The 26,344-nt window shown below is 46.4% G+C and overlaps 1 protein-coding gene across 1 annotated transcript in view; it reads left to right on the forward strand.

The window, feature by feature from the left end:
- Nucleotides 1-26,344, forward strand: part of UPF1 (UPF1 RNA helicase and ATPase) — a 493,404-nt gene that overhangs the window by 165,019 nt on the left and 302,041 nt on the right. Inside the window, exons 9-10 of the mRNA XM_069215891.1 lie at nucleotides 231-339; nucleotides 20,485-20,644. Coding sequence (XP_069071992.1) covers nucleotides 231-339; nucleotides 20,485-20,644 — 269 coding nt within the window. The remainder of the gene's footprint in view (nucleotides 1-230; nucleotides 340-20,484; nucleotides 20,645-26,344) is intronic.

The following is a 26,344-nucleotide window of genomic DNA, read 5'->3' on the forward strand; positions in this document are numbered from 1 at the left end:
TGCTGTATGACTGATTGTTACAGATGTCGACGTGTTCCTTTTTGTTTTATGATTAAGATGTATTGAGGTTTCTTGAAATGACTTGGATACACTGTGTATTATTTAGTAGACTCTGTATTTGTGGCGTGTTAATGTTTTTCCTGGCATGTTATTGCTTATTATTATAGTTTAATCATTACAGCTTCATTTAAGAATGTGTATTGGGTAAACTGCTTAACAAACCTTAACAGATTATGGTGATGAAATTGCTATCGAGTTAAGGAGTAGTGTTGGTGCACCTGTGGAGGTTACCCACAATTTTCAAGTTGATTTTGTTTGGAAATCTACTTCATTTGACAGGTATGTTGCTTTGATTTAAAAAATAAAATTAAAAAATAAAATAAAAAATATCTGAAATGGTTCTTAGAATAATCTTTAGTTGACACAATAGCTACAAGCATTTAGAGTTAAACATTTTGAACAATTGAATCCTGCTAGGATGTCGCAACACTTTAACTGACAACCACACAAACAATCCATTTTATCCATTTTCAAGCTTTGAGCAAATAATCTAATGCACGTGTTGCACTGCTCAGATGTGTTCTTTCCAGTCATAATTTGTTTCTGACATTTCTATGATGTTATTTTGCCCTATTCTTCGGAATTTATGACCCATCTTATCGCATACCTGTATGGGTAAATTGACAGGTATCCTTCTGGTCTGACTCAGCATCACTTCAGACAACTGTGTACTGAATATTATTCAAGATATCCGGTCAAGAGTTTAATTCAAGACCACCTCCCCAGTCTCCAAAGAAGGGAAATCTTCATCTGGAGGCATTACTGAAACAAATCTTGAAGCAGCTCCTCAAAAAATATTCCCAAGAAGCTTTTCACATGACAAGGATTTGCAGTGGTGACGCTACTCAGTATACTTCAGTCAATCAATACAGTAGATTTCATGGTGTTCGTCTTAGACAATGCATACTTCCACATACCAATTCATGACTGTCCTCTAGTGTGTTTAAGGTCTGCGATCAAAGGTCCAGATTTTCAGTTCAAGACTGTAAGGAAATGCCTCCTTGGCATGGTTACCCCCTGACTTTTTGCCTTTGCTGATGCAAAGTTATGGTTTGAAAGTGTGCTGAGGCCTGCTAACAAGGCCCCAGCACCAGTGTTCTTTCCCTAACCTGTACTTTTGTTTCCACAATTGGCATACCCTGGCATCCAGGTAAGTCCCTTGTAACTGGTACCTCTGGTACCAAGGGCCCTGATGCCAGGGAAGGTCTCTAAGGGCTGCAGCATGTCTTATGCCACCCTGGGGACCCCTCACTCAGCACAGACACACTGCTTGCCAGCTTGTGTGTGCTAGTGGGGATAAAATGACTAAGTCGACATGGCAATCCCCTCAGGGTGCCATGCCAACCTCACACTGCCTATAGGTATAGATAAGTCACCCCTCTAGCAGGCCTTACAGCCTTAAGGCAGGGTGCACTATACCATAGGTGAGGGCAAAAGTGCATGAGCACTATGCCCCTACAGTGTCTAAGCAAAACCTTAGACATTGTAAGTGCAGGGTAGCCATAAGAGTATATGGTCTGGGAGTCTGTCATGCACTAACTCCACAGCACCATAATGGCTACACTGAAAACTGTGAAGTTTGGTATCAAACTTCTCAGCACAATAAATGCACACTGATGCCAGTTGTAAAGAAATGGCTCCCTGTTGCAGTTACCCCCCACTTTTTTCCTGATACTGATGCTGACTTGACTGAGAAGTGTGCTGGGACCCTGCTAACCAGGCCCCAGCACCAGTGTTCTTTCACCTAAAATGTACTTTTGATTCCACAATTGGCACACCCTGGCATCCAGGTAAGTCCCTTGTAACTGGTACCCCTGGTACCAAGGGCCCTGATGCCAGGGAAGGTCTCTAAGGGCTGCAGCATATCTTATGCCACCCTGGGGACCCCTCACTCAGCACAGACACACTGCTTGCCAGCTTGTGTGTGCTGATGAGAATAAAACGAGTAAGTCGACATGGCACTCCCCTCAGGGTGCCATGCCAACCTCACACTGCCTATGCAGTATAGATAAGTCACCCCTCTAGTAGGCCTTACAGCCCTAAGGCAGGGTGCACTATACCATAGGTGAGGGCACCAGTGCATGAGCACTATGCCCCTACAGTGTCTAAGCAAAACCTTAGACATTGTAAGTGCAGGGTAGCCATAAGAGTAAATGGTCTGGGAGTCTGTCAAAAACGAACTCCACAGCTCCATAATGGCTACACTGAATACTGGGAAGTTTAGTATCAAACTTCTCAGAATAATAAACCCACACTGATGCCAGTGTTGGATTTATTAAAAAATGCACACAGAGAGCATCTTAGAGATGCCCCCTGTATTTTACCCAATTGTTCAGTGCAGGACTGACTGGTCTGTGCCAGCCTGCTGCTGAGAGACAAGTGTCTGACCTCATGCAGTGAGAGCCTTTGTGCTCTCTGAGGACAGAAACAAAGCCTGCTCTGGGTGGAGGTGCTTCCCACCTCCCCCCTGCAGGAACTGTAACACCTAGCAGTGAGCTTCAAAGGCTCAAGCTTCGTGTTACAATGCCCCAGGGCACTCCAGCTAGTGGAGATGCCCGCCCCCTGGACACAGCCCCCACTTTTGGCGGCAAGTCCAGGAGAAATAATGAGAAAAACAAGGAGTCACTGGCCAGTCAGGACAGCCCCTAAGGTGTCCTGAGCTGAGGTGACTCTGACTTTTAGAAATCCTCCATCTTGTAGAAGGAGGATTCCCCCAATAGGGATAGGAATGTGACCCCCTCCCCTTGGGAGGAGGCACAAAGAGGGTGTACCCACCCTCAGGGCTAGTAGCCATTGGCTACTAACCCCCCAGACCTAAACCCGCCCTTAAATTTAGTATTTAAGGGCTCCCCTGAACCTAAGAATTTAGATTCCTGAAACTACAAGAAGAAGAAGACTGCCGAGCTGAAAAACCCCTGCAGAGGAAGGACAGAAGACACCAACTGCTTTGGCCCCAGTCCTACCGGCCTGTCTCCTGCCTTCCAAAGAAACCTGCTCCAGCGACGCTTTCCAAGGGACCAGCGACCTCTGAATCCTCTGAGGACTGCCCTGCTTCACGAAAGACAAACTCCCGAGGACAGCGGCACTGCTCTAAAAGAACTGCAACTTTGTTTCAAGGAGCAGACTTAAAGACCCCTGCAACTCCCCGCAAGAAGCGTGAGACTTGCAACACTGCACCCGGCGACCCCGACTCGACTGGTGGAGAACCAACACCTCGGGGAGGACCCTCCCGCGACTCCCAGACCGTGAGTAACCAAAGTTGTCCCCCCTGAGCCCCCACAGCGACGCCTGCAGAGGGAATCCCGAGGCTCCCCCTAACCGCGACTGCCTGAACTCCCTTTCCCGACGGCTGGAAAAGACCCTGCACCCGCAGCCCCCAGCACCTAAAGGAACGGAACTCCTGTGCAGGAGTGACCCCCAGGAGGCCCTCTCCCTTGCCCAGGTGGTGGCTACCCCGAGGAGCCCCCCCTTGCCTGCCTGCACCGCTGAAGAGATCCCTTGATCTCTCATTGAAATCTACAGAGAACCCGACGCTTGTTTGCACACTGCACCCGGCCGCCCCCGCGCTGCTGAGGGTGTACTTTCTGTGTGGACTTGTGTCCCCCCCGGTGCCCTACAAAACCCCCCTGGTCTGCCCTCCGAAGACGCGGGTACTTACCTGCTGGCAGACCGGAACCGGGGCACCCCCTTCTCTCCATTGAAGCCTATGTGTTTTGGGCACCTCTTTGACCTCTGCACCTGACCCGCACTGAGCTGCTGGTGTGGTAACTTTGGGGTTGCTCTGAACCCCCAACAGTGGGCTACCTTGGACCAAAAACTGAAACCTGTAAGTGACTTACTTACCTGACAAAACTAACAAAACTTACCTCCCCCAGGAACTGTGAAAATTGCACTGTGTCCACTTTTAAAACAGCTTGTTGTGTTTTATGTAAAAAGTATACATGCTAATGTAATGATTTAAAGTTCATAAAGTACTTACCTGCAATACCTTTCAAATGAGATATTACATGTAGAATTTGAACCTGTGGTTCTTAAAATAAACTAAGAAAAGATATTTTTCTTTAACAAAACCTATTGGCTGGATTTGTCTCTGAGTGTGTGTTCCTCATTTATTGCCTGTGTGTATGTACAACAAATGCTTAACACTACTCCTTTGATAAGCCTACTGCTCGACCACACTACCACAAAATAGAGCATTAGTATTATCTCTTTTTGCCACTATCTTACCTCTAAGGAGAACCCTTGGACTCTGTGCATACTATTCCTTACTTTGAAATAGCACATACAGAGCCAACTTCCTACACCAGTGTACATTTTATTGTAACTTCCACCCCAGAGGCAATCTTAGAGATGGCCCCTGGAACCTTAACCGACTACCAGTGTGGGCTGGCTAGTTTTAGCAGCCTGCCACACACCAGACATGTTGCTGGCCACATGGGGAGAGTGCCTTTGTCACTCTGTGGCTAGTAACAAAGCCTGTACTGGGTGGAGGTGCCTCTCACCTCCCCCCTGCAGGCACTGTAACACCTGGCGGTGAGCCTCAAAGGCTCACCCCCTTTGTTACAGCACCCCAGGGCACTCCAGCTAGTGGAGTTGCCCGCCCCCTCCGGCCACAGCCCCACTTTTGGCGGCAAGGCCGGAGGAGATAATGAGAAAAACAAGGAGTCGTCACTGGCCAGTCAGGACAGCCCCTAAGGTGTCCTGAACTGAGGTGACTCTGACTTTTTGAAATCCTCCATCTTGCAGATGGAGGATTCCCCAAATAGGATTAGGGATGTGCCCCCCTCCCCTCAGGGAGGAGGCACAAAGAGGGTGTAGCCACCCTCAGGGCTAGTAGCCATTGGCTACTAAACCCCCAGACCTAAATACACCCCTAAATCGAGTATTTAGGGGCCCCCAGAACCTAGGAAAACAGAGTTCGGTGGCATGTGTGCTGCAGATACACATGCTGTGCATAGTCCGCCGTCTGGTGTTGGGTCGGAGTGTTACAAGTTGTTTTTCTTCGAAGAAGTCTTTTCGAGTCACAAGACCGAGGGACTCCTCCTACTTTGGTTCCATTGCGCATGGGCGTCGACTCCATGTTAGATTGTTTTTTTTCCCCCATCGGGTTCGGACGTGTTCCTTTTCGCTCCGTGTTTCGGGTCGGAAAGTTAGTCAGAATCAACGGAAAATTTGTCGGTATTGTTTCGTTCGGTATCGGGAGAGATTAGAATCGACACCGAATCTTGAAGAGCTCCGGTAGCCCTTCGGGGTAATTTCGATCCCCCGTCGGGGCCTGGTCGGCCCGACCGCGTGCAAGATCGAGACTGATGGAACGGACCCCGTTCCAATTCTGTCCTAAATGGCACGGTAAATATCCCTATACAGACCAACATTTGGTCTGTAACTTGTGCCTGTCACCCGAGCACAAAGAAAAAACGTGTGAGGCCTGTCGAGCGTTTCGGTCGAGAAAAACGCTCCGAGACCGAAGAGCCAGAAGGTTGCAGATGGGGTCCACGCCGACAGGACAACAACGGTTCGAGGAAGAGGGAGAAGAAGAAACATTCTCCATCCACGAATCGGATTCCGAAGAATTCGACGTTGAAGAAACCGTGAGTAAGATGTCGAAACAAGCATCACACAGAAAAACAGACAAGGCCCAGGGGACGCCACTGCCGACAGGCCATGGCTCAACCCATAAAGTAGGTGACCGTCCATCGGCACCGAAAAAGGGCGAGCTGGTGCCGAGATCGTCCGACTCAGGTCGAGACACAGGCACGCAACAATCTCGGGACCGAGATACTTCCGCAGAAAAGGGTCGACACCGAGGCAGCGGCACCGAAGCTGCTCGGCACAGAGAGAGCGGCACCGAAGATGGTCGACGCCAGGAAGGTTCGACACCGAAAAAGAGGAAAATCTCTTCGGAGCCGAAAACAACAAAAGACACGGTTTCGGTGCCAAAACGCCCAGCAACCGAACCGAAAGCCAGTTCCTACTCAGAGGAACACTCACTGTCCTCCCAACTTCAAAAACACAGATTTGAGGAGGAATTACAAACAGCTGTAGATCACACGCAAAAGCGGATCTTTATACAAAGTGGTACAGGGAAGATCAGCACCCTTCCCCCAATCAGAAGAAAAAGGAAACTAGATTTCCAACAACAAGAAAAAACACCACAAGCAAAAGTGGTGAAGAAGGTCACTCCACCACCCTCTCCACCACCAGCAACTCATATATCACCGGCACAGACTCCGTCACAATCGCCAGCTCATACCACCATGAGCCAAGATGACCAGGACGCATGGGATCTTTGACGCCCCAGTATCGGACAATAGCCCTGAGTCGTACCCCACTAAGCCCTCACCACCTGAGGACAGTACAGCGTATGCTCAGGTGGTTGCTAGGGCAGCAGAGTTTCATAACGTATCGCTACATTCAGAGTCTATCGAGGATGACTTCCTTTTTAACACCCTGTCCTCCACCCATAGCAACTATCAAAGCCTTCCTATGCTCCCGGGAATGCTAAGGCATGCTAAACAAATCTTTAAGGAGCCAGTTAAAAGCAGAGCAATAACCCCAAGGGTGGAGAAGAAATACAAGGCACCACCCACAGACCCTGCTTTTATTACCTCACAACTGACACCAGATTCAGTTGTCGTAGGAGCAGCTCGTAAAAGAGCCAACTCGCACACATCAGGCGACGCACCACCTCCTGACAAGGAGAGCCGAAAGTTTGATGCAGCCGGAAAAAGGGTTGCAGTACAAGCTGCAAATCAGTGGCGCATCGCCAACTCGCAGGCACTCCTAGCGCGATATGACAGAGCCCATTGGGACGAGATGCAGCATCTCGTCTAGCACCTCCCCAAAGAATTCCAACAACGGGCAAAACAAGTGGTTGAAGAGGGACAAAACATATCCAACAACCAAATCCGTTCTTCTATGGATGCAACAGATACAGCTGCAAGAACTATAACTACTGCTGTAACGATAAGGAGGCACGCATGGCTGCGCACATCCGGCTTCAAACCTGAGATACAACAGGCAGTGCTCAATATGCCGTTCAATGAACAACAATTGTTTGGACCAGAAGTGGACACTGCAATTGAAAAATTAAAGAAAGACACTGACACAGCTAAAGCCATGGGCGCACTCTATTCCCCGCAGAGCAGAGGCACATTTGGCACATTTCGCAAAACTACTTTCAGAGGAGGGTTTCGAGGTCAAGCCACACAAGCCACCACCTCACAAACAACACCGTCTACCTACCAGGGACAGTATCAAAGGGGAGGCTTTCGGGGCCAATACAGAGGGGGCCAATTCCCACGAAACCGGGGAAAATTTCAAGGGCCCAAAACCCCTCAAATCAAGCAGTGACTCACAAGTCACTCAATCCCTTCACACAACACCAGTCGGGGGAAGACTAAGTCAGTTCTACAATTCTTGGGAGGAGATAACAGACACTTGGGTCTTAGCAATTATCCAACATGGTTATTGCATAGAATTTCTCCAACTCCCTCCAAACGTCCCACCGAAATCACACAAGATGTCCAAACAGCATATAGACCTTCTAGGACTAGAAGTTCAAGCATTACTGCAAAAAGACGCAATAGAATTAGTACCAAACACACAAAAGAACACAGGAGTTTACTCACTGTACTTTCTAATACCGAAAAAGGACAAAAGTCTGAGACCAATATTAGATCTCAGAACACTAAACACCTACATCAAATCAGACCACTTTCATATGGTCACCCTACAAGATGTAATACCACTACTGAAACAGCAAGACTACATGACAACGTTAGATCTAAAAGACGCGTATTTCCATATACCGATACATCCCTCGCACAGGAAATACCTAAGGTTCGTATTCAAAGGAATACATTACCAATTCAAAGTGTTGCCATTCGGCATAACGACAGCACCAAGAGTCTTTACAAAATGTCTAGCAGTAGTAGCTGCACATATCAGGAGGCAGCAAATACACGTGTTCCCGTACCTAGACGATTGGTTAATCAAAACCGACTCGCTAACAAAGTGTTTACACCACACAGATTGTTATACAAACCCTTTACAAACTGGGTTTCTCCATCAACTATGCAAAGTCACACCTTTTGCCGTGTCAAACACAGCAATACTTAGGAGCGACAATCAACACAACAAAAGGGATAGCCACTCCAAGTCCACAAAGGGTTCAAAATTTTCACAAGGTGATACAAGCTATGTATCCAACACAAAAGATACACGCAAAGATGGTCTTAAAACTCCTAGGCATGATGTCCTCATGCATAGCCATTGTCCCAAACGCAAGATTGCACATGCGGCCCTTACAACAGTGCCTAGCATCACAATGGTCACATGCACAGGGTCACCTTCTAGATCTGGTGTTGATAGACCGCCAAACATACATCTCGCTTCTATGGTGGAACAGTACAAATTTAAACAAAGGGCGGCCTTTCCAAGACCCAGTGCCACAATACGTGATAACAACAGATGCTTCCATGACAGGGTGGGGAGCACACCTCAATCAACACAGCATCCAAGGACAATGGGACGTACATCAAAGAAAGTTTCATATAAATCACCTAGAATTGTTAGCAGTATTTCTAGCGTTGAAAGCATTCCAACCAATGATAACCCACAAATACATTCTTGTCAAAACAGACAACATGACTACAATGTATTATTTAAACAAACAGGGGGGAACACACTCGACACAGTTGTGTCTCCTCACACAAAAAATATGGCATTGGGCAATTCACAACCACATTCGCCTAATAGCACAGTTTATTCCAGGGATCCAGAACCAGCTAGCAGACAATCTCTCTTGGGATCACCAACAGGTCCACGAATGGGAAATTCACCCCCAAATCCTGAACACTTACTTCCAAATGTGGGGAACACCTCAAATAGATCTATTTGCAACAAAAGAAAACACAAAATGCCAAAACTTCGCAGCCAGGTACCCACACCAGCAATCTCAAGGCAATGCTCTATGGATGAATTGGTCAGGGATATTTGCATACGCTTTTCCCCCTCTCCCTCTCCTTCCATATCTAGTAAACAGATTGAGTCAAAACAAACTCAAACTCATTCTTATAGCACCAACATGGGCAAGACAACCTTGGTATACAACACTACTAGACCTGTCAGTAGTACCTCATGTCAAACTACCCAACAGGCCAGATCTGTTAACACAACACAAGCAACAAATCAGGCATCCAAACCCAGCATCGCTGAATCTAGCAATTTGGCTCCTGAAATCCTAGAATTTGGACACTTAGGCCTCACACAAGAATGTATGGAGGTCATAAAACAAGCTAGAAAACCTTCCACTAGACACTGCTATGCAAGTAAATGGAAAAGATTTGTTTGCTACTGCCATAATAATCAAGTTCACCCATTGCATGCATCTCCAAAAGATGTTGTAGGGTATTTACTACATTTGCAAAAGTCAAACCTAGCTTTCTCTTCCATAAAGATACATCTCGCAGCAATATCTGCATACCTGCAAATTACTCATTCAACTTCCCTATTTAGAATACCTGTCATTAAAGCATTTATGGAAGGCCTAAAAAGAATTATACCACCAAGGACTCTATCTGTTCCTTCATGGAACCTCAATATTGTCTTAACAAGACTCATGGGTCCACCTTTCGAACCCATGCACTCTTGCGAAATGCAATATCTAACGTGGAAAGTTGCATTTCTCATTGCCATTACATCTCTTAGAAGAGTAAGTGAAATTCAGGCATTTACTATACAAGAACCATTTATTCAAATACACAAAAATAAGGTAGTTCTAAGAACCTACCCAAAATTCTTACCAAAGGTCATCTCACCGTTCCACTTAAATCAAACAGTAGAATTGCCAGTGTTCTTTCCACAGCCAGACTCAATAGCTGAAAGAGCACTACATACATTAGACATTAAAAGAGCACTGATGTACTACATTGACAGAACAAAACTAATTAGGAAAACAAAACAACTATTTATTGCTTTTCAAAAACCTCATACAGGAAATCCAATATCAAAACAAGGTATAGCTAGGTGGATAGTTAGGTGCATCCAAACCTGCTATCTTAAAGCAAAGAGACAGCTGCCTATTACACCAAAGGCACACTCAACCAGAAAGAAAGGTGCTACCATGGCCTTTCTAGGAAATATTCCAATGAACGAAATATGTAAGGCATCAACATGGTCTATGCCTCACACATTTACTAAGCACTACTGTGTAGACGTGCTATCTGCACAACAAGCCACAGTAGGTCAAGCTGTACTAAGAACTTTATTTCAAACTACTTCCACTCCTTCAGGCTGAACCACCGCTTTTGGGGAGATAACTGCTTACTAGTCTATGCACAGCATGTGTATCTGCAGCACACATGCCACCGAACTGAAAATGTCACTTACCCAGTGTACATCTGTTCGTGGCATTAGTCGCTGCAGATTCACATGCGCCCACCCGCCTCCCCGGGAGCCTGTAGCCGTTTAGAAGTAGATCTTGAACATTTGTACATTTGTAAATATATTACATTAAACCTTAATTTTGTACATACGTATTTGTTCCATTGCATGGGCACTATTATTAGCATATACAACTCCTACCTCACCCTCTGCGGGGAAAACAATCTAACATGGAGTCGACGCCCATGCGCAATGGAACCAAAGTAGGAGGAGTCCCTCGGTCTCGTGACTCGAAAAGACTTCTTCGAAGAAAAACAACTTGTAACACTCCGACCCAACACCAGACGGCGGACTATGCACAGCATGTGAATCTGCAGCGACTAATGCCACGAACAGATGTACACTGGGTAAGTGACATTTTCATTCCTGCAACCTAAGAAGGACTGCTGAGCTGAAAACCTGCAGAGAAGACGGAGAACACCAACTGCTTTGGCTCCAGCTCTACCGGCCTGTCTCCCCACTTCTAAAGAAACTGCTCCAGCGATGCGTTCCACAGGGTCCAGCGACCTCTGAAGCCTCAGAGGACTACCCTGCATCTAGAAGGACCAAGAACTCCCGAGGACAGCGGCTCTGTGCAACAAAGAAGCAACTTTGAAACCACACACTGCCTGCTTCAAAAACCCGACGCCTGGTAAAGACACTGCACCCGCAGCCCCCAGGACCTGAAGGATCCGACCTCTAGTGCAGGAGCGACCCCCAGGTGGCCCTCTCCCTTGCCCAAGTGGTGGCTACCCGAGGAGGCCCCCCCCCTTGCCTGCATCGCTGAAGAGACTCCTTGGTCTCCCATTGAAACCTATTGCGAACCAGACACTAGTTTGCACACTGCACCCGGCCGCACCCGTGCCACTGAGGGTGTACTTTTTGTGCTAACTTGTGTGTCCTACCCCCCCCCCCCCCCCCGGTGCCCTACAAAACCCCCCTTTTCTGCCCTCCGAAGACGTGGGTACTTACCTGCTGGCAGACTGGAACCGGGGCACCCCCTTCTCCATTGAAGCCTATGCGTTTTGGGCACCACTTTGACCTCTGCACCTGACCGGCCCTGAGCTGCTGGTGTGGTAACTTTGGGGTTGCCCTGAACCCCCAACGGTGGGCTACCTTGGACCCAACTTTGAACCCTGTAGGTGGTTTACTTACCTGCAAAACTAACAAACACTTACCTCCCCCAGGAACTGTTGAAAATTGCACTGTGTAGTTTTAAAATAGCTTATTGCCATTTGTGTGAAAACTGTATATGCTATTTTGCTAATTCAAAGTTCCTAAAGTTCCAAAGTGAAACACCTTTCATTTAAAGTATTACTCGTGAATCTTGAACCTGTGGTTCTTAAAATAAACTAAGAAAATATATGTTCGATGGCATCTGTCGCTGTAGATACACATGTTCTGCATAGCTCGCCATCTGGTGTTGGGTCAGAGTGTTACAAGTTGTTTTTCTTCGAAGAAGTCTTTCGTGTCACGGGACCGAGTGACTCCTCCTTCTGTCTCCATTGCGCATGGGCGTCGACTCCATCTTCGATTGTTTTCTTTCCGCCATCGGGTTCGGACGTGTTCCTGTCGCTCCGAGTTTCGGAACAGGAAGTTAGTTAATATCGGAAGATTTTCGTCGGTATTGTTGCGTTCGGGATCGGCGTAGTTAGTCAACACCGCATCGAAGATCGACGCGCTCCGGTGCCCTTCGGGGTAGTTTTCGATCCCCCGTCGGGGCCTCGTCGGCCCGACCGCGTGTCGAACAACGTCGATGGAACGGACCCCGTTCCGTTTTTGTCCCAAATGCCACAACAAATACCCGTATACAGACCAACATTTGGTCTGTAACCTGTGCCTGTCGCCTGAGCACAGTGAAGAGACTTGCGAGGCCTGTCATGCGTTCCGGTCCCGAAAGACACTCCGTGACCGTCGAGCCAGGAGACTTCAGATGGCGTCCACGCCGACAGCGCACCGAGAGTTCGAGGAACAAGAGGAAGAAGAAACCTTTTCGATCCACGAATCGGACTCCGAGGAATTCGACGATCAAAGAACCGTGAGTAAGACGTCGAAAACAACACAGAAGAAAAGTGACAAGGCCCAGGGGACGCCACTGCCACCAGGCCATGGCTCCACCCTTAAATCCGGTGACCGACCATCGGCACCGAAAAAGGCCAAAACAGTGCGAGATCGTCCGACTCCGGTCGAGACACCGGCACGCAGCCTTCTCGGGATCGAGAAAGTGCTGGAGAAAAGCAACGACACCGAGATAGCGGTGTAGAAGCGGCTCGACGCCGAGACAGCGGCACCGACGAAGATCGACGCCGAGAGGTTTCGACGCCAAAAAAGAAAAAAGCCACCTCGGAGCCGAAAAGAGATACAGGCAGGGTTTTGGTGCCAAAACAACCCGTAACCGACCCAGGACCAGGCTCTTATACAGAGGAACAATCACTGTCCTCTCAGATGCGAAAGCATAGGTTTGAGGAAGAGCTGCAATCCACCGAAGTGGACCATACGCAAAAACGTATTTTCATACAGCAGGGAACGGGAAGAATAAGCACCCTTCCCCCTATTAGGAGAAAAAGGAGACTGGAGTTTCAAACAGACCAGGCGCCACAAACAAAAATGGTGAAAAAGGTGACTCCGCCACCCTCTCCTCCACCTGTAATTAACGTCTCACCAGCGCAAACTCCGTCACATTCCCCGGCTCACACCACCATGAGCCAAGGTGACCAAGATCAAGACGCTTGGGACTTATATGACGCCCCAGTGTCGGACAACAGTCCGGAGGCATATCCAACAAAGCCCTCACCACCAGAAGACAGCTCAGCATACTCAAGTGGTGGCTAGAGCAGCACAATTCCACAATGTAAACCTCCACTCAGAACAAGTCGAGGATGACTTTTTATTCAACACCCTCTCCTCCACCCACAGCTCCTACCAAAGCCTGCCTATGCTGCCAGGTATGCTTCGGCACGCAAAGGAAATATTCAAGGAGCCGGTCAAAAGTAGGGCAATAACGCCAAGGGTGGAAAAGAAGTATAAGGCACCTCCTACAGACCCTGTTTTCATCACCACACAGCTGCCACCAGATTCCGTCGTAGTAGGAGCAGCTCGGAAAAGAGCCAACTCCCACACATCTGGGGATGCACCACCCCCAGATAGAGAGCCGCAAGTTCGATGCAGCTGGGAAAAGAGTCGCAGTACAAGCTGCAAACCAGTGGCGCATCGCTAACTCTCAAGCACTACTTGCGCGCTATGACAGAGCCCATTGGGATGAGATGCAACACCTCATCGAGCATCTTCCCAATGAACTACTAAAGAGGGCAAAGCAGGTGGTTGAGGAAGGGCAGAACATACAAATAACCAGATACGTTCTTCTATGGACGCAGCAGACACGGCTGCAAGAACAATTAATACATCTGTGACCATTAGAAGGCACACATGGCTAAGAACGTCTGGGTTCAAACCAGAGATACAGCAGGCAGTGCTCAATATGCCATTCAACGAAAAACAACTGTTCGGACCAGAAGTGGACACGGCAATCGAAAAACTTAAAAAAGACACTGACACTGCTAAAGCCATGGGCGCACTCTACTCCCCGCAGAGCAGAGGAACCTACAGCACCTTCCGCAAGACACCCTTTAGAAGGGGGTTTCGGGGTCAGGCCACACAAGCCAGCACCTCACAGGCAACACAGTCCAGCTACCAGGGACAGTACAGGGGAGGCTTTCGGGGCCAATACAGAGGAGGGCAATTCCCTAGGAATAGAGGAAAATTTCAAAGCCCAAAAACCCCTACAACCAAGCAGTGACTCAGATGTCTCTCACCCCCTCCACACAACACCAGTGGGGGGAAGAATAGGTCATTATTACAAAGCATGGGAGGAAATAACTACAGACACTTGGGTCTTAGCAATTATCCAACATGGTTATTGCATAGAATTCCTACAATTCCCTCCAAACATACCACCAAAAGCACAGAATTTATCAAAACAACATTCCGAACTCCTGGAAATAGAAGTTAAAGCACTATTGCAAAAGAATGCAATTGAATTAGTACCAAACACACAAACAAACACAGGAGTCTATTCACTGTACTTCTTAATACCAAAAAAGGACAAATCACTGAGACCAATCCTAGACCTCAGAATACTAAACACCTACATCAAATCAGACCACTTTCACATGGCTACTCTACAAGAAGTGTTACCATTGCTAAAACTACAGGACTACATGACAACCTTAGACCTCAAAGACGCGTATTTCCATAAACCAATACATCCGTCGCACAGGAAATACCTACGGTTCGTATTCAAAGGAATACATTACCAATTCAAAGTATTGCCTTTTGGTTTAACAACCGCACCAAGAGTCTTTACAAAATGTCTAGCAGTAGTGGCTGCACACATCAGAAGGCAGCAAATACATGTATTCCCGTATCTAGACGACTGGCTAATCAAAACCAATTCACTAACAAAGTGCTTACAACACACAAATCAAATCATACAAACCCTTTACAAACTAGGGTTCACCGTCAACTTTGCAAAATCCAACATTTTGCCTTGCAAAGTACAACAATACCTGGGAGCCATAATAGACACAACAAAAGGAGTAGCCACTCCAAGTCCACAAAGAATTCAAAATTTCAACAAGATCATACAATGCATGTATCCAACACAAACAATACAAGCAAAGATATTACAACTCCTAGGCATGATGTCTTCATGCATAGCCATTGTCCCGAACGCAAGACTCCACATGAGGCCCTTACAACAGTGCCTAGCATCACAATGGTCACAAGCACAGGGTCACCTTCTAGATCTGATGTTAATAGACCGCCAAACTTACCTCTCGCTTCTATGGTGGAACAGTATAAATTTAAACAAAGGGCGGCCATTCCAAGACCCAGTGCCACAATGCGTAATAACAGATGCTTCCATGACAGGGTGGGGAGCACACCTCGATCAACACAGCATACAAGGACAATGGAACGTACATCAAACAAAACTGCATATAAATCACCTAGAAATGCTAGCAGTTTTTCAAGCATTAAGGGCTTTCCAACCAATTATAACTCACAAATACATTCTTGTCAAAACAGACAACATAACAACAATGTATTATCTAGACAAACAGGGGGGGACACACTCAACGCAGTTGAGCCTTCTAGCACAGAAGATATGGCGATGGGCAATTCACAACCACATTCGCCTAATAGCGCAGTTTATTCCAGGGATCAAGAATCAACTTGCAGACAATCTCTCTCGAGATCACCAACAGGTCCACGAATGGGAAATTCACCCCCAAATTCTAAACACTTACTTCAGACTCTGGGGAACACCTCAAATAGACTTGTTTGCAACAAGAGAGAACGCAAAATGCCAAAACTTCGCATCCAGATACCCACACAGGCAGTCCCAATGCAATGCCCTATGGATGAACTGGTCTGGGATATTTGCCTACGCTTTTCCTCCTCTCCCTCTCCTTCCTTATCTGGTAAATTGAGTCAAAACAAACTCAAACTCATTTTAATAGCACCAACTTGGGCAAGGCAACCCTGGTACACAACACTGCTAGACCTATCAGTAGTACCCCACATCAAATTGCCCAACAGGCCGGATCTGTTAACACAACACAACCAACAGATCAGACATCCAGATCCAGCATCGCTGAATCTAGCAATCTGGCTCCTGAAATCCTAGAATTCGGACACTTACAACTTACCCAAGAATGTATGGATGTCTTAAAGCAAGCCAGAAGGCCGTCCACTAGGCACTGCTATGCAAGTAAATGGAAGAGGTTTGTCTGCTACTGCCATCATAATCAGATCCAACCTTTACACGCAACTCCAAAGGACGTAGTGGGTTACTTGCTTCACTTGCAAAAATCTAACCTAGCCTTCTCTTCCATTAAAATACACCTTGCGGCAGTATCTGCATACCTGCAGACTACCTATTCAACTTCCCTATATAGGATACGAGTCATTAAAGCATTCATGGAAGGCCTTAAAAGAATTATACCACCAAGAACACCACCTGTTCCTTCATGGAACTTGAATGTTGTCTTAACAAGACTCATGGGTCCACCTTTTGAACCCATGCACTCTTGCGAAATACAGTTCCTAACCTGGAAGGTTGCATTTCTCATCGCCATTACATCTCTAAGAAGAGTAAGCGAAATTCAGGCGTTTACAATACAAGAACCTTTTATACAACTACACAAAAATAAAGTCGTCCTAAGGACTAATCCTAAATTTTTACCAAAGGTTATTTCACCGTTCCACCTAAATCAAACAGTGGAACTACCAGTGTTCTTCCCACAGCCAGATTCCGTAGCTGAGAGGGCACTACATACATTAGATGTCAAAAGAGCATTAATGTACTACATTGACAGAAGGAAAAACACCAGAAAGACTAAACAACTATTTATTGCATTCCAAAAACCTCATGCAGGAAACCCAATATCAAAACAAGGTATAGCCAGATGGATAGTTAAATGCATCCAAATCTGCTACCTTAAAGCAAAACGACAACTGCCCATTACACCAAGGGCACACTCAACCAGAAAAAAAGGTGCTACCATGGCCTTTCTAGGAAACATCCCAATGCAAGAAATATGTAAGGCAGCCACATGGTCTACGCCACACACGTTCACCAAGCACTACTGTGTAGACGTGTTATCCGCACAGCAAGCCACAGTAGGTAAAGCCGTGTTAAGAACATTATTTCAAACCACTTCCATTCCTACAGGCTGAGCCACCGCTTTTGGGGAGATAACTGCTTACTAGTCTATGCAGAACATGTGTATCTACAGCGACAGATGCCATCGAACTGAAAATGTCACTTACCCAGTGTACATCTGTTCGTGGCATCAGTCGCTGGAGATTCACATGTGCCCACCCACCTCCCCGGGAGCCTGTAGCAGTTTGGAAGTTAGCTTCAACTTTGTACATTTGTATATATATTATTTTAACCTTAAATAGGTACATACTTAGTCACTCCATTGCATGGGCACTATTACTACAACACAACTCCTACCTCACCCTCTGCGGGGAAAACAATCGAAGATGGAGTCGACGCCCATGCGCAATGGAGACAGGAGGAGGAGTCACTCGGTCTTGTGACTCGAAAGACTTCTTCGAAGAAAAACAACTTGTAACACTCCGACCCAACACCAGATGGCGAGCTATGCAGAACAAGTGAATCTCCAGCGACTGATGCCACGAACAGATGTACACTGGGTAAGTGACATTTTAATTTTCTATATAAAAACCTATTGGCCTAGAATTGTCTCTGTGTGTTCTGTGTGTTCCTCATTTATTGCCTGTGTGTGTACAACAAATGCTTAACACTACCCTCTGATAAGCCTATTGCTCGACCACACTACCACAAAATAGAGCATTAGAATTATCCCTTTTTGCCACTATCTTACCTCTAAGGGGAACACTTGGACTCTGTGCATGCTATTTCTTACTTTGAAATAGTACATACAGAGCCAACTTCCTACAAAGACCTTACCTTTTATCTTTAAATCTGCCAGAGTTTATACAAAATGCCTAGCCCCAGTGTTGGCCTGTCTGCGTAGACATATGGGGTAAGGAGTTTTCCGTTTTTTTAGACCATTGGCTTGCCAAGGAAACCATGTAATTAATAGGAAGTTAAGTCAGAACTTTCTTTTCCACCAGCTCTGGTTGACACTAAATGACATAAATTCAAATCTGTCTCCTGCCTAGACCACTAACCCTTTGTGCACAGATATACTCAGTCTGAAGGTATTTCTCTCACAAGCATAGGAACATAATAACCATGACCTGAAACACTTGTTCAAGAAAACAAATCTGAGCTTACTAATTCAACATGTTGCCAGACATAATGATGATCCTTTCCCCTGGTGGCATTTGACCTCTACAGAAACCATTAGACCTTCCATGGCAATAAATCAACTGCTGTTGTGACAAGCCTATCATAATGACTCCATGCATAAAGAAAGCACTCTAATGATTGATGTTGGAGGACTGGATCTTTGAAAGACCAGATTTGCACATGCAAAACTGTTTCATTTAATAATGAATGCCTCTGTAAAAGACTGGAGCTTTAGCTTAAGAAGCTGCCAACAAGTGCCTTCTTTAACCACCAAGCAAAGTCTCCAAAAATGAATTGCAATTGAGAGCAACATGACTGGTGTTACGAGCAGTCTTGCAAAGTCTTAAGACTCAAAAAAATATTAATAAAGACATACAGTATGACAACTTTCTATTACGACGTCAAGCAAGGATGGATGAAATGTGGAATAATGAAGCAAAATATGTCTAGTTTGTGTATTGAGCAGTGGGCTTATGTTAACTGTAGAACATCTACCAAGACTACAGACTTTGAAGTCTTTTAGTGTGGCCAGAATAGGAAATACTCCTTGTAAACTATCTGGAGTTGAAAGCAGTTTTCTGTTGACTGAAAATCTTCCTTATCCTTTATTGGGGGGGCAGGGGGGGGATAGGGAGGGCCTAATTTCTTACTAAATGCCTATTGTTTACTGCATGAACTGGCTTTCGAGTCATTGATCTCAGTGAGTCAAAAGATATTTACATTTGTTGAACACCTTTATTGAAAGCAGCCTACATTAGTTAATCCATCTTTTCCTTTTTAGAGAATTGAATTACAAGACTAGCGCAGTTTTCTTTTGTATGTGGCAGACTTAGTTTTCTATCCAGGTTCTATTCTCCAACTAAAAAATTACAGAGCTCCTTCATATAGTTCTCTTAATGCAATAATAGGCAAGAATTTGTCACTTCTTCTATTACTAACCATGCCTAGTTTCTGATGAAGTAACATACTGGTCTGTTGGAATTTGACATTCTTACTGTTTGGATTGTCATCTTAACCCTTGGAGAAGTGTGGCACAATGGTTAGAGCGGCAGACCCAGAAGCAGATATCTGGCTCAAGACCAGGGTTCAAGTCCCGCTTCGGCAGGTCTTGGGCTCAATTCCCTTGCACCAGATAATTCTCGCCTCGGTGCCTAATCTAATTAATGGGTCCCACTCTGCAACTCTGGGCAATAGCTTGCTTAATCTCCACAAGGGCCCCAACAGCGCTTTGATGCCTGGCTTCACCCTGGGGGTGCCCAGGAGTGGGCACCTCACAGTGAAAAGCCAGGAGGGGTTCCATAGCGGCATGAGTACAGCGCCTTGAGACCCTAACTGGTGAGTAGTGCGCTATACAAGTGCAAAGTTTACAGTTTACCCTTCCATCAAGGATTGTTTTATCTCTGATGGCAAATAGTGATGTGACTAGGACACTAAAGCTTGCTGCCCTCTCTGTTCTGTTGGAAAATGACTTTCTACTGGAGTGAACTTTGAGATGCGAATTGGGATAATGAGGACAAGAAGAATGCAAATATTATTTTGCCAAATATCATTCAGAAGTCGTGAATGGCTTTTCTCCTTCAGTCTGAAGATGTCCTTGGTTTGTCTTGACTAACAATGTGTAGTGTAAGGACAAATTTCCTTGGTATTCTGTTATATAACTTGTTGCACATATATAAGTGAAACTCAAGCCACCCACATACAAGTTGTACAGTACTATTTTGAGGTAACTTTGGTGTTGGGATCATAAATTACTAATATGGAGTCTACTGACTTTTCATTATGAAAACCAAAACTATGCCAATAGCAGTCTAACTGAACAAAAAACACATTGGCTAATTAGCTTCACTTTCTACCTGTGATTCCTGGTATTGAGGAAACCATGGTTTTTTCCACCTCTCCTAACATTCAGCCCTGCAATCCTGTTGAATATGCACAACACACTCTGCCGTCGAGATTGTGGGCACCAGCATTCATTTAGTTAGACTTTGAGGCTTCTCAAACAATTCATAGGCTTTAGTAACATTAAATGTACTTGCTCCTTAATAGCATCAGTTGCCCTGTGTGCACGCTTGTGGCCTGTAACCCTCATATCATTGAGCTGAGTTTTTTTTAATGCTAATCTTAATCTGTTCTTTTTATTTTCTTGTTTGTAGAATGCAGAGTGCTTTGAAAACATTTGCTGTGGATGAGACATCTGTGTCTGGTTACATTTACCACAAATTGTTGGGGCATGAAGTGGAGGATGTAATTATTAAATGCCAGTTGCCAAAACGCTTCACAGCGCAGGGTCTCCCCGACCTCAATCATTCTCAGGTGACTACATTTGACTTGATTACTTTGTATTTCTGTCCAAATATTACACTGATTGCAATTGTTTTTCATACATGGTTATTCTGTCATCCTGCTGTCTCTCCTTCCAGTTGGTACAGAATTGCCCGAGCTGAAAAAGCATATATAAATATTCTAATAGAATGCTTCCAATGAATTTATAAGTTGTCAATATGTCATCAGTAACTATTTACTCGGTACCAGGTGCTCCATAATCGGAGTTGGAAAAGTGTAGCATCCTCTTCAGGAAAACCTGATGAGTGTCAAGAATTCCTTCATTGATGTTGGATAGATGGGAATGTACCATTTCAAAAAAAGCAATAAAGCTAGTAATCTCCATTCAAAAACTGTTCCCAGAACCTACAAAGAAATACATACCTAACAAATGTTTCTTCAGAGCTAGTAGCTACCAATTAACTTCTTTAAAAGCTTACCTATGTCTACCTTAACAGACAGTCTGCACTTACGCCAGTATGTAGACTGGAGTTTGGGGAGCTCTGAGATGCAGTGCACAGAAAGATCTGTGCATTTGCAGACACACCTTCTTTCTCAGTGTGTTAGTTTTGTAAATACTCTCTGATCCAACTAAATTAAAATCCTAATTCCAAACAAAGGCTTTGGTTTATTTGGTCTTGTGTCTGAGATAGCCAAAGGAAAGCTAAAATGTTAGTATTTTAGGATAAATAATCTCGTCTAGAAGTCAAAGCGTTATGCCTGCGGCCTTCAGCCCTGCATCAGGCGATAGAAATATTCACTGTTAGAAATTTTATTGCATACTTATTATAGTAACTAGTTCTATGCTGGTACAGTTTCATGCCATTGTACTTGATTAAAGCCATCTTGGAGCGTTCCTAGTACACAGACATTCTAAAGCCTGGGTTTGGTACACATCTCTTGGGTATCATTCCATCCTTAACTAGCGTTGAAATGGATTTTGGTGCCAGCAGTCCACATGAAATGCCAAGACGGAGTCACTTTCAGAAAACTGAGCCACTTGGTCCGGACTCCTTTCCACTAATTGTTGAATACTGCAACATGTCTTTAGGTGTAAAAGTGCACACAGATACTCATGACTGATCAGCTATAGTAAGTCGCAGCTGGAACATTAACAAATGCCTTTTCAACAAATGAGTCTCGCCAAGTTCAAGTGTCTGCTTTGATGTGCAGTGTTCTAAATTGGCATATGGGAAACATGACATTAAATAAAGGCAAAATCTTTGCACCTTTTTCTTTTTGCTTGTATTTGTTTATAGGATCTTGAACAAGGAATGTGGTTCAAAACAAAAATAGTTCTCTTGTAGGGGATTTCCATTTATAATCATAAGCATTGAAGAGCCCTGCCCACATGCGGGGACAACAGAGTAGTACTTCTAAATATACCCTCTTAAGTGGAGATATTTGCCTTTCTTCTGGAAGGCCCGCAGGCTCACTTAGAGAAAATTATGAGCCTATAGGGATAGGCTACAATGGCCTCAAATCTTCATCTTATGAAGGTCACTGTGGGAATCTATGCAACTGTTTGCCAGTCATCTCCCCAGGGGTGTATGAGGATTTTTGGAAATCCTAAATGTAGGTTTGATATTATCCAATCAAGTTATTAGTGCTGCAGCAGACTCATCCATTTTAGCATGAATATTGCCACTGGGTCGCAGACATTCTTGGCTCTTGTGAGAAAGTAGCCTCTTTCTAGCATGGTTACCCCTACTTGTGGCCTGTTTGTGAGTGTGTCAGTGTGTTTTACTGTGTCACTGGGATCCTGCTAGCCAGGACCCCATTGTTCATAGTTTGTGGCCTAATGTATGTGTTGTCCGTAGTGCTTGACTGTGTCACTGAGGCTTTGCTAACCAGAACCTTAGTGCTTATGCTCTCTTTTTACATTTGTCACTGCAGGCTAGTTACTTAATTTACCAATTTCAATTGGCACACTGGACCACCCCCCTTATAAGTCCCTAGTATATGGTACCTAGGTACCCAGGTGTAGGAAGTTGGCTCTGTATGTACTATTTCAAAGTAAGAAATAGCATGCACAGAGTCCAAGGGTTCCCCTTAGAGGTAAGATAGTGGCAAAAAGAGATAATTCTAATGCTCTATTTTGTGGTAGTGTGGTCGAGCAGTAGGCTTATCAGAGGAGTAGTGTTAAGCATTTGTTGTACATACACAGGCAATAAATGAGGAACACACACTCAGAGACTATTCCAGGCCAATAGGTTTTTGTACAGAAAAATATATTTTCTTAGTTTATTTTAAGAACCACAGGTTCAAGATTTACAAGTAATACTTCCAATGAAAGGTATTTCAGGTAGGTACTTTAGGAACTTTGAATTAGCAAAATAGCATATACAGTGTTCACATAAATAACATATAGCTATTTTAAAACTAGACCGTGCAATTTTCAACTGTTCCTGGGGGAGGTAAGTGTTAGTTTTTGCAGGTAATTAAACCACCTACGGGGTTCAAGTTTGGGTCCAAGGTAGCCCACCGTTGGGGGTTCAGAGCAACCCCAAAGTTACCACACCAGCAGCTCAGGGCCGGTCAGGTGCAGAGGTCAAAGTGGTGCCCAAAACGCTTAGGCTTCAATGGAGAAGGGGTGCCCCGGTTCCAGTCTGCCAGCAGGTAAGTACCCGCGTCTTCGGAGGGCAGACCAGGGGTGTTTTGTAGGGCACCGGGGGGGGGGACACAAGTTAGCACAAAAAGTACACCCTCAGCGGCACGGGGGCGGCCGGGTGCAGTGCACAAACAGGCGTCGGGTTCACAATAGAAATCAATGGGAGACCAAGGGGTCTCTTCAGCGATGCAAGCAAGGGGGGCTCCTCGGGGTAGCCACCACCTGGGAGAGGGCCACCTGGGGGTCGCTCCTGCACTGGAGGTCGGATCCTTCAGGTCCTGGGGGCTGCAGGTGCAGTGTCTTTACCAGGCGTCGGGTCTTTGAAGCAGGCAGTTGCGGTCAGGGGAATCCTCGGGATTCCCTCTGCAGGCATCGCTGTGGGGGCTCAGGGGGGGGGTCAACTCTGGCTACTCAGTCTCGTAGTTGCCGGGGAGTCCTCCCTGTGGTGTTTGTTCTCCACAAGTCGAGCTGGGGGCGTCGGGTGCAAAGTGGAAAGTCTCACGCTTCCGGCGGGAAACGTGTGGGGTTTCAAAGTTGCTTCTTTGTTGCAATGTCGCAGTCTTTGGGGAACAGAGCCGCTGTCCTTGGGAGTTCTTGGTCCTTCAAGATGCAAGGTAGTCCTCTGAGGCTGCAGAGGTGGCTGGACCCTGGGAACGCGTCTCTGGAGCAGTGTCTTTAGAAGTGGGGAGACAGGCCGGTAGAGCTGGGGCCCAAAGCAGTTCGTGTCTCCGTCTTCTCTGTAGGTTTTTCAGTTCAGCAGTCTTCTTCTTAGGTTGCAGGAATCTATCTTGCTGTGTTCTGGGAGCCCCTAAATACTCGATTTAGGGGTGTGTTTAGGTCTGGGGGGGTTAGTAGCCAATGGCTACTAGCCCTGAGGGTGGCTACACCCTCTTTGTGCCTCCTCCCTGAGGGGAGGGGGGCACATCCCTAATCCTATTGGGGGAATCCTCCATCTGCAAGATGGAGGATTTCTAAAAGTCAGTCACCTCAGCTCGGGACACCTTAGGGGCTGTCCTGACTGGCCAGTGACGACTCCTTGTTTTTCTCATTATCTCTCCTGGACTTGCCGCCAAAAGTGGGGGCTGTGTCCAGGGGGTGGGCATCTCCACTAGCTGGAGTGCCCTGGGGCATTGTAACACGAAGCCTGAGCCTTTGAGGCTCACTGCTAGGTGTTATAGTTCCTGCAGGGGGGAGGTGTGAAGCACCTCCACCCAGAGCAGGCTTTTGTTTCTGTCCTCAGAGAGCACAAAGGCCCTCACCACATGGGGTCAGAAACTCGTCTCTCAGCAGCAGGCTGGCACAGACCAGTCAGTCCTGCACTGAACAATTGGGTAAAATACAGGGGGCCTCTCTAAGATGCCCTCTGTGTGCATTTTTTAATAAATCCAACACTGGCATCAGTGTGGGTTTATTATTCTGAGATGTTTGATACCAAACTTCCCAGTATTCAGTGTAGCCATTATGGAGCTGTGGAGTTCATTTTTGATAGACTCCCAGACCATATACTCTTATGGCTACCCTGCACTTACAATGCCTAAGGTTTTGCTTAGACACTGTAGGGGCATAGTGCTCATGCACCTAGGCCCTCACCTGTGGTATAGTGCACCCTGCCTTAGGGCTGTGAGGCCTGCTAGAGGGGGGACTTACCTATGCCACAGGCAGTGTGAGGTTGGCATGGCACCCTGAGGGGAGTGCCATGTCGACTTAGTCATTTTCTCCCCACCAGCACACACAAGCTGGCAAGCAGTGTGTCTGTGCTTAGTGAGGGGTCCCCAGGGTGGCATAAGACATGCTGCAGCCCTTAGAGACCTTCCCTGGGATCAGGGCCCTTGGTACCAGGGGTACCAGTTACAAGGGACGTACTTGGGTGCCAGGGTTGTGCCAATTGTGGAGACAATGGTACATTTTAGGTGAAAGAACACTGGTGCTGGGGCCTGGTTAGCAGGGTCCCAGCACACTTCTCAGGCAAGTCAGCATCAGTATCAGGCAAAAAGTGGGGGGTAACTGCAACAGGGAGCCATTTCCTTACACAAGCCCCCCCCCCCAGCCCACAGGCCAGGAGACTCAGCCAAAGCTGGGAGAGTCTTCCTAGTCTGTCAGGCGAGGAAGAGTAGAGGAAATAGGCTGGTTTGTTGCAGGGCCTACTCTGCCTTACATCCTCCTGTTCAGGTCATTCCCTCTGGGGAACTGACCCACTTCCACAGTGATAGGACCTAGTCTGAATTGCCTCTTGTCTGTGCCTTTAATGTCTTCACCCATTCTCTCTATTTTGGGGTTAGAGGTATCCACCTCTGCTAATCTTATCTTTGCCAGGGTCACCCCTAGCTTAGCCAAAGAGGTTACCCAGAGTCAGGGGGCCTAACTTGCTATGTGGCATGGGGGTCAGACCACCATGCCAAGGGTAGTGCAGCCATAAAGGCTAACACCCAGCAGAGGCCACTGACAGTTGTCAGTGCCCAGAACCACACCTTTAGCTCTTCACTTACAAGGGAAGGGGCTAAGTTACAGGCTTCTTTGGGTTCAGGGTGCCTGTCTGCTGTATTAGGGTGGGGGGTTACTACATCTTGTAGTAAACACCCTTCTTCCACTCTTTCTTCTGTTAGCTGAGGAGCCACCCACTCAGGCTTAACAGTTGCCTGACTAGCCAGGACTTCTTGTGGGTCAGGTTGGACTTTACCAGTGCCACTTTTGGAGTTCTCCCCTACTGGAGCAGAATCTCCTTGGCTTGCTGGAACCTTGGCTAAAGGTTGTCCACCCTTCCTACACTGTTTTCTTTTCTTTTTCTTCTGGGGCCTGCTTGCAGTTACTGCAGGGGCAGGACCTCCAGAATCCTTGGGAGAGGACTGGCAGTGGACCAGTTCCTCTCTTGGGCTCGGACTAACCTCTGGGTAGTCATTTCCAAGGAGACAATCGAGGGGGAGGTCTGTACTGACTACCACCCTTCTCCAGCTAAATGTCCCACCCACTTCTATGGGACAAAAGCCACAGGCCTATCAGTGACCTTGTCTGGGCTAACTCTTACTCTGGCAGTCTCACCTGGGATGTACTGGTTTGAGAACACCAGCCTGTCATGCACAATA

This window comes from Pleurodeles waltl, chromosome 12 (genome assembly GCF_031143425.1).
Source record: "Pleurodeles waltl isolate 20211129_DDA chromosome 12, aPleWal1.hap1.20221129, whole genome shotgun sequence".
In the NCBI taxonomy this organism is placed as follows: domain Eukaryota; kingdom Metazoa; phylum Chordata; class Amphibia; order Caudata; family Salamandridae; genus Pleurodeles; species Pleurodeles waltl.